At 41.8% G+C, this 8,239-nt stretch overlaps 2 protein-coding genes across 2 annotated transcripts in view; both read right to left on the bottom strand.

The window, feature by feature from the left end:
• The window catches only part of LOC118477331 (MAM and LDL-receptor class A domain-containing protein 1-like), an 8,795-nt gene extending 3,831 nt beyond the window's left edge, over positions 1-4,964 (bottom strand). Inside the window, exons 1-4 of the mRNA XM_035968537.1 lie at positions 4,799-4,964; positions 3,969-4,053; positions 2,024-2,230; positions 962-1,221 (exon numbers count right to left, since the gene is read on the bottom strand). Coding sequence (XP_035824430.1) covers positions 962-1,221; positions 2,024-2,230; positions 3,969-4,053; positions 4,799-4,945 — 699 coding nt within the window. The 5' untranslated portion in view covers positions 4,946-4,964. The remainder of the gene's footprint in view (positions 1-961; positions 1,222-2,023; positions 2,231-3,968; positions 4,054-4,798) is intronic.
• A 1,469-nt stretch (positions 4,965-6,433) lies between these two features.
• Positions 6,434-8,239, bottom strand: part of LOC101859467 (MAM and LDL-receptor class A domain-containing protein 1) — a gene marked incomplete in the record, with an annotated part of 10,104 nt that continues 8,298 nt past the window's right edge. The window contains 1 exon segment of the mRNA XM_005093614.3: positions 6,434-6,863. Coding sequence (XP_005093671.3) covers positions 6,453-6,863 — 411 coding nt within the window.

The raw sequence follows: 8,239 nt of genomic DNA, 5'->3' as shown, positions 1-8,239 counted from the left end.
ACTTTCTTTCAAAAGTAAAGAGGTTCGGTTTCTTTCTTTTTTTCTTTTTTTTTTTCTTTTTTTATTTGACTTTTATTCCCAGATTCGGGGACCAAAAAATGCCAAAAAATCGAGCCACGATTGATTAGTCGGGGCCGCGACAAATTAATGCAGATGCTAGTTCTATGTGTCGTTATCAATAACCCTCCGTAGATCTAGATCTACATCTAGACAGCACACGAGTGAACACAACAAGTTTAAGAGCAGCACCCTTCATAGGCAACACGTCATATCTGCAGCGAAAAACTATTTGGAACTCTAGCATTTCTTTATATAAATATTTACTGCGGACATTTTTTTGGACCGATTGAACCATACTGTATACGAACAATCTTTGGTAGGCCTATACTATAATTATACATCTATATAATATCCGAAATTTGCGGGAAAGGATGTGATTTCAAAGTGTTCGGAGAAATAGTGCCCAGCTTTATTTTCCCGAACGTTCGGAGAAATAGTGCCTAGCTTTATTTTCCCGAACGTTCGGAGAGGAACGTTAAAATGTCCTTAATGCCTTCTATGATGTTAAGGAAGGAAATGGTCAGTTGTTTTGGGTTTGTTTTTATTTAATTACCGTAGTTAAGTTGCTTCTTATCTGTTTGCAATCTGTGTCGCTCCTTCCACTTACAATGTTGCTCTTATCCAAATATGCTCAAAGTGAAGTGCAACCTTTATCATATTGACTTGAGGCGGACCTATCTTAACAACATCTTAACAATGTTTAGCTTGCATCTTTTAAAAAAAAAAATGTTTGTCTTATCTAGATCTAGGGCTGTCGTTTGCGGGGCTCTTGTGTAGTCAAGTCTTGTGTATCAGTTCCACTGTATTATTATCCTACTTCGTTCTCGGTGAAACGATGCCAGTGTAGAACCCACTCAACGTAAGCTACAACCCAACAACACCTGCAACAAACTTAACCTACCTGATACGGCTGGTCTGATGACACAGGAAACTCCGCCTCCTTCCAGCCGACACCCTGTTGGCCCCGCCTACTCCACAATAGCTCTTCCCCTTTCCCGTCAATCCTACGATACACGTTGAGGGAGTAGGTGCCAAACCAACGCATACTGAACGCCAGCAGCACACACCGGGGACCGGGAGGAATCGTTGGGCTCAGGAGGCGGGCTGTGGAGTTGTCTGTCCCAGACGTGGAAGCGTCCGCGGCAAGAATGTATCCTGAGACTGGAAAATATTTGAAGACTTCAGTGACAAAAACTAAATACGGCACATTTTAAGAAGGTGGAGAAAAAGAAACTTCCAAGTTTGAAAGTCCGTATTTCATAGTATAACATTTCATTTGCAATACATAACACATGACACATGACTTAGCTTGAATATCCGTGGGGTCAATTGCGGAGAAGAAAGTTTGATTTTTAAAGGATGCAATAAGGGTGGAAAGAGAAGCACATAAACAAGGTAACGAGCATTTGGTGCAGGGAAAAGGTAAGACAAACAGATAGAAACAAAAGAGGAAAAGATAAGAAGTAAGACCTAAGCAATAACGCCCTCCGACTACCAGGCATATGAAATGAATGGTAAATCAGTATCTCTTCAAGTAGTTGCTTATGCGGTTAGTGTACGTTGAGAGTTTTTAGCTGATAGCGTTTCATTTTTCTACAACATGTGATAAGAAAGTATAATCTAACATTACCAATTTTTCTACAACTCCTCGACTCAAATAAAGGACACAACACCGTTTGAACAGGTGGTCCGTGGACTGTGTCCTTGCTCAAGACACAATAACCTCAGCTAAAAGAAACCAGGGCGCATTTGGCTCCATATGATATTGTGCATTTGGTAACTGATCAACTGTATGTATATTTGTCTCTAAGTATGTATGTGTCGAGGAAATTGTGTGTGTGTCTGTGTGTGTGTGTGTGTGTGTGTGTGTGTGTGTGTGTGTGTGTGTGTGTGTTTGCCACTGCAACCCAAAATACCCCCTTAATAAAAATGGAATTCGTACTATTCTATCAAATTGACCTACCCGAGTTATTCGTATGGTCCTGCTGGTGAAAATCCTCTCCCTTGTGCACGGCCCACTGCATGCTTGTCCCAGAGTCCTGTGTCCAATTGCACGTACTCCCGCCCTCGAAAGTACAGTCGTAAAAGCTGGGAGGGACGTTGGCCCACACGGAACTGGGGGTCGGTGGCGATAAGGTCGTTGAGGGCAGTTGTATCAGGTCACTGGTACCTGTATAACAAAGGTGGATAATGATTAGTTGTATTCTTAGTATCCAAAATCGTCCCTTGTGTTCTGTTATCTCTCAACTGACATAATGTTGACCCGGGTTCGAACCCCCCCTCTCTCTCTCTCTCTCTCTCTCTTGCTCTCTCTTGCTCTCTCTCTCTCTCTCTCTCTCTCTCTCTCTCTCTCTCTCTCTCTCTCTCTCTCTCTCTCTTCTAGCGCTATGGCGTCATAATCGATCAGCGATGCCGACAGCACGCCGGAACTCAACATTTGCCCAGGGGTCCTTAAAAAGCGCTGAACGTGGGTCGCTGAAATGTCCCAGCAGACGTGTTCTGGCACGATAGTTGACCGGACAATTCAAAAACACGTGGTCCATAGTCTCGTCCATCTCCCTGCAGGCTCGACAAGACGGATCTATATAGTCCGCTGGTGCAATTTTGTGTAGATATGATTTCAGCTTGTGCGATTTTCCACAAGTTCTTCTTTTCGAATTCTCAACGGTACGCCATGATCTCCTTTGGTATATTTTTTATTAACAAGGTATATCTCACACAAAAGAATTATTGCAGTCAACAAGGTTGTTTTTCCTTTACTCTGGTTCCTATCACTTCGAGCTCGTTATCAGTAACGACGTCTGTGGCTTAAAGGATGGGTGAGGTGATACTGATACTCGTTTGTATCATGCTGAACGATTGTGTAAATGGTACTGGTTCAAATTTCCGAATATGCTCTATCGAAATGACTGATTAGACAGTTTTATGGATGGCCATCCACCTGACCTGGTCCTATCAAAATGTCGTATCGAACGGTCCTATTGAAAATGGGCGTTAAATCGGATGATCCGCATAATCTTTTAGCTTTGAGAGTAGTATTACACCCATAGGGTACCACAAAATGGCCCTGTCTGCAATGTTCTAATTGTAATTGGTTATTTATTCACTGTAACCAAACATTGCCTTACGTTGTCAGTGCTGCGACCAGACTGAGTTTGTGGGTGAAATGATAAACTTAAAAAGGCCCGCAACGTTGAAAGGGGCGTTCTATACAAGTTATTAATGAACAGATTTATAAAACTTGGTCTTTCGACAATGCACCTTTCTTAGTGATAACTGCAATGTTTTTGTTCTCGTGTATTTCGAAAGTTTGTGTGTGTGGGAACTTAAGGATCGTACATTATGCTCATACTCGTTCAGAAAAGGGATCATACTTTGGAACCCAAGCAGCTTTCGCCCACATAATAGTTATAAACGGCAAATGGTATTTGTATTGCGCTTATCCCCGCTCAGATGCAAGCTCTAGGGGCTTTACAATCTATAATATATCCACATTTCATATAGATCGTATCTCTACGAATAATTTGATAATGGTTAAGGCCATGTACATTACTAAATATACTGCTCCGTGTTCTGTCAAACTGAATCTAATTAATTTGAAGACGTAAGAGAGATTTAAATTTCTGCCTGAAGTGCTGGAAAGGTTACTGAGGCCAACGTGTATGATATGACCCTCACCACAACCTACTTTAGATAGTGTTTCGCTTGCGGTGTGACTTTTATTTTCGTTGTTCTATTATTTTGGAATAAGCTGACCTGGATTGACTTGAAAACACAAACAAAACTAGCTGTGAACCAGAAATTGTCACCCTGACCACTTTTCTTTAATATAGGAGAATCTGAAAAATGTCACCCTCATATTTTCTATAACTTAATGACGATTTTAAAACAAACAAACTATGTTTTACCTGGGCATTCTTCCGGTGACAGTGTTATCTGATCAATGGCCACGGCAGAATCGAAGCCATAGCCACGGACATATTCAAAACGTGTCTGAAAGAAAAACATGGAAATATATCATTTGTTGTAAATCCATGCATGCTTCCTTTAGTACTTTTTCGTTCTTTTCGCTGCTACCGGTGGGTGTCGCAGGGAGAAACAATCGTTTGTGAGCTGTGAGTCGAGTGGCTTGGGGAACATGTTCTCTGAAGATGTCCTTTACACAGTCGATTCAGTGAAGCCTTGGTCTCCCTTTGTTTCTCCATGTCGTAAATGTGAAAGTCCCTCTTTATTACCATGTTGGTCATTTTGGAAATGATGAGAGTAAAACAATAAGTAAAACAAAAAGCCATGAATAAAACAAAACATAATCTTTTCCACAATTCAGTTACGTGTATGATATACAACTGCCCCTTCAGGCTCATGTCATCCATTACCTAAGATTAAAACCAACTATCAGTGGGAGTGTTTATAGCTCAGCTGTGTCAACATAGCGGATTGGCTTGGTTTTCAATCCCCAAAGAGGCGTTTTGAAACTGGATTGTTGTTGTTTTTGGTTGTTGTTTTTTTAGGGGGGGGAGTTTTGAAGGCTCTCCATCCATTTGACTCGGTCGTTTTGGAGATGGATGTAAAATTTGGAAGTCATCATTCGCCTCTTTCACCCTGGTATTGGGTATAGGCAGCCAAAAAGGGCTCTAAATCTGGAGCTCCCTCCTCTTAACTAACCCTACAATGTTGAAATGAGCGTTGATCTAATATAATTTTGAATTTTTGGACTATCAGTAGCATCAGCACTCACTTTGTAATTACCATTCCCTCTTATCGGGACATATGCGTGTTTCCAGTCCGGTCCCTGGTAGCCATATTTCGCCCAGACGAGCATGGAGCTGCTCGCCAGAAGGTCCATGACGTAGACACGCAGAGAGCCCGGCTCCACCCCCGCCATGTTGTAGTCAAAGTGGAGACATTGGTTTCGCCAAGAAGGGAACGTTTCTGAGTCCAACCAAGCTTTCTGGGACACGTCGTGTAATTTCGTGGACGGTGGCACGTAGGCATAGTGACCTAGAAATTAAAAAATTACTTTTGTTTCATTCTGATTCACTTCCCGTAAAAGAGCTCAGAAGAAAGTAAATCTAGAACCACTGACAAGCATATTTCCAAGACATATCACTGTTTTGTACTGACATGCCACGCAATATCTTAAACGATGCCACGTAGAATGATTGACTGTTGATGAAGCGACTAAAACCTTTTCAAACAGAAAAAATAAAGTTCCTTCCCTGAACCAAAACAAAGTCAATAGAGATAACTTTGCGGTCTTCAAAATCCACCCCAAATGCTTTGGACTCATCTTGAGCTCTCTGGTGCGGTACCCTGGTACGGTACCACAGGGATCGAGTGAACTGCTGGTTTCAAAGCAGGCTTTTTAAATAAATGACAATCTCCTCACTCATCAATCAAAACAAATCTAAAAACTAACTAGCAGGACGTTTTCAGCTTCGAGCAAGACTGTTTTATAACCATGGTATTTAATATACGACTTGCAGTCTCTATGTTTAAGACATGCCATTACAAAAGAACGTTTAAGCTTGTGAATGTCTTTGAAACAAACTTTAACATCGAAGTCATGATTTGATAGCAATCGCTCAGTGTACAACGAATAGGTAAGTGAGGTCATCAAGATTATCTAATTGATATAATTATCAAGTTAGCATGAGACAACGGACGAGGAGTGGGCGTGGCGATTTACCTGTGGCTTGTCCAATCGTCGTGTCCCGTTCCGGTCCAAATTTGAGATTGGCAGAACTGGCCGAGTCTCTCATCCACACAGCATTGCCTGTCACGTTTGAACTCGTCCACGTACAGAAGTCTCGCTCAAAGGTACAAGCTCCTGTGAAAGTAAAATTCGCACGAAGTAGAAAACAGGATCTTGGGAAAAGTTTCAGTCCTTTCTGTCTAAATCCAAAATGGCAAGAGACAGATCATTGCAGAAAAGTCCGAGAAGCAACGTCTAAATACTGGAGAAGCTAAAAGAAGAAGAAGAAGATCCAATTAGGCCATTTTAGTTGGTTGTTCATGAGTACTCTGGGTTTGTTCTCCTTTACTCAGAGTTTTTACTTTCCAACTTAGCATCTGACGAATTAATTTCAATCGAATCCGTGCTAGTTGGCCTTAAGCTAAGCAATATCATGTCAATGGTAAAGGTCTTGGCCCAGTGGTTATTGTAGTAATGAAAAGGGAAGAAAGCAAGAAAATCTGCTTGAAACGTAAGAGTAAAGTAAGGTAGATATCACTTACATGAGTCTAGGCTATTTGTGATATTACATCATAAGACAAGTTCTACTTGTTACAAAAAAGAGCGGTTATAGCCTTATAATACATTATACAAATGTGAGGAAAAACAAAGAACACCCGAACAAACCAACAAGTCATTCACTGAAAACATCCGTATTTTAGCAAATATAGTACAGTGTATCGTCGGCCTGGTGTTCAGATGTATTAAGCCCAACACTGTTAACTTTTTTGTGTAGTTTCTTAATGCGTGGTATTGGTTGCACGTTCTCAAGATATTTGGTTGTAATTCCCATTCTACGTTGAAAAAAATATTTCTCTCTTCTGAACACTTGTTTTCTGTGCTTTCTAGACATCTGAACAGGGTGGCCGACGATATGCTGTCGTGTACACGTCTTCTCACCTCTAGTATCGCACTCCCCGGTTGTGAGGCTGACGTCGTCCAGCAATATTACTGCTACCCCGCTGCTCTTCCCTCGAAAATTCACACTGAAAACTCCGTTAGAAGAGAAGCCGACTTCCGACTTCACCCAGCCTGCTCCTTGATAACCACTTCTTTGCAGTAACAGCTCCTGGAGGGGAATTATGGAAATATGAAAACACACAGTGTAGTTTAGTATGAGTTTTACGGCGCTCGCAACTGCATAAGTGAAAAAACACAGCTGCGAAAAAAAATTAGGTTCTTTTTACGGACCCACCGACATAAGCTAGATCGTTTAGAAGGCGGCCTTCGATCCTAACCGTCAGGCCCAACTCAGGGTTTAGAGAACCACGAAGTCCCAGTATTATGACATAGAAATTAATTTATAAAGATTCTCCTTGCACGGGAATCAAAGTCGGGTCTTCTGCATGAGACGGTGGAGCGCCTAACCGCTACATAACAGATGCCGATGTGAATACCTTTGAAAATACAGATTAAGTTCAAAAGCGCCCCTTTGAGGATGTGAGTCAGGCGTACCCGCGTCATAGCTCAGTATGACACTGTTTGTGCTCAACCTATAATAAAATGCTACTATGTACAGAGGATAGTTACCATCTTTCATCTTTGATGCACGAAACCTCGCTGTATGCAGCGTTTTGGGTACATGAAGAAGTATATTCGTGTTTATAGTGCACCCTCAAAAGAAGATCGATTGAGTTCAGGTCAATGTGTCTGGTTTAGTAAAGTTTTAGAAAGACACGTCAATATGTAAAGTCTATTTAATGTTCTTACCGCCTTTACTCGTTCTCAAATTTCGATAGGTTCTTTTGTGTACTCCATTAAATATATTATTTAAATGAGATGGGCTCTTCTTTTGGCACCAATAGAATTTCTTTTTCGTAAAAGTTGTAGTATGTAAGAGTAGCGATCAAAAGACTTTGGAAATGAATCGGTCTCCCGCTTTGAGAGCAAACAGCCAGCATCCTAAGACAAGCGCTAAGCTCGAATCCAAAAGGAAGAAAAGAGTAACAAAAAACACGCCGCGCCGAAAGGTGGTAGAGAGTGCAAGAACGCCGGGGCATAGTGGGGAAAGCTGGTGAAACTGGCCCTTGATCTAGATGTGAGGAAAGCTCTTGTCGGTGGCTACTGTCACAGGTGAGACCACAGCCAATTATTATTTTTTTGCTAAGTGTTTTATGGCGCTCGAAACTGCATAAGGTCTTATGAGCGCGCGAGACACACCATACATTTTCTGTTGGTAGGAAATTTTAAATTTTGCCCGGATGGCGGTCGAAGCCTACTCATACCGATTTTGGACCTCCAAGTGATCTTTTACGTGCACAACTTCTCACGGGACCTCTGAAATTTTTCCCCCTTGTCCGAGCAGGCTAGGTGCAGATCTTACCTTCCATAAGACCTTCCAGGGGTATGGCTTTAAAGACAGCAGTATGAAGGAGCCAAGGCGAAGCAGTAGAAAGGCTGCCGAAAGAGTCAGAAGCCCAGAGGAGGGGGCAAAGAAGGTGGGGG

Source organism: Aplysia californica, unplaced genomic scaffold, assembly GCF_000002075.1.
Source record: "Aplysia californica isolate F4 #8 unplaced genomic scaffold, AplCal3.0 scaffold00066, whole genome shotgun sequence".
In the NCBI taxonomy this organism is placed as follows: Eukaryota; Metazoa; Mollusca; class Gastropoda; order Aplysiida; family Aplysiidae; genus Aplysia; species Aplysia californica.
The sequence above is the reverse complement of the archived record's forward strand: the minus strand, read 5'-3'. Positions and strand labels throughout refer to the sequence as shown.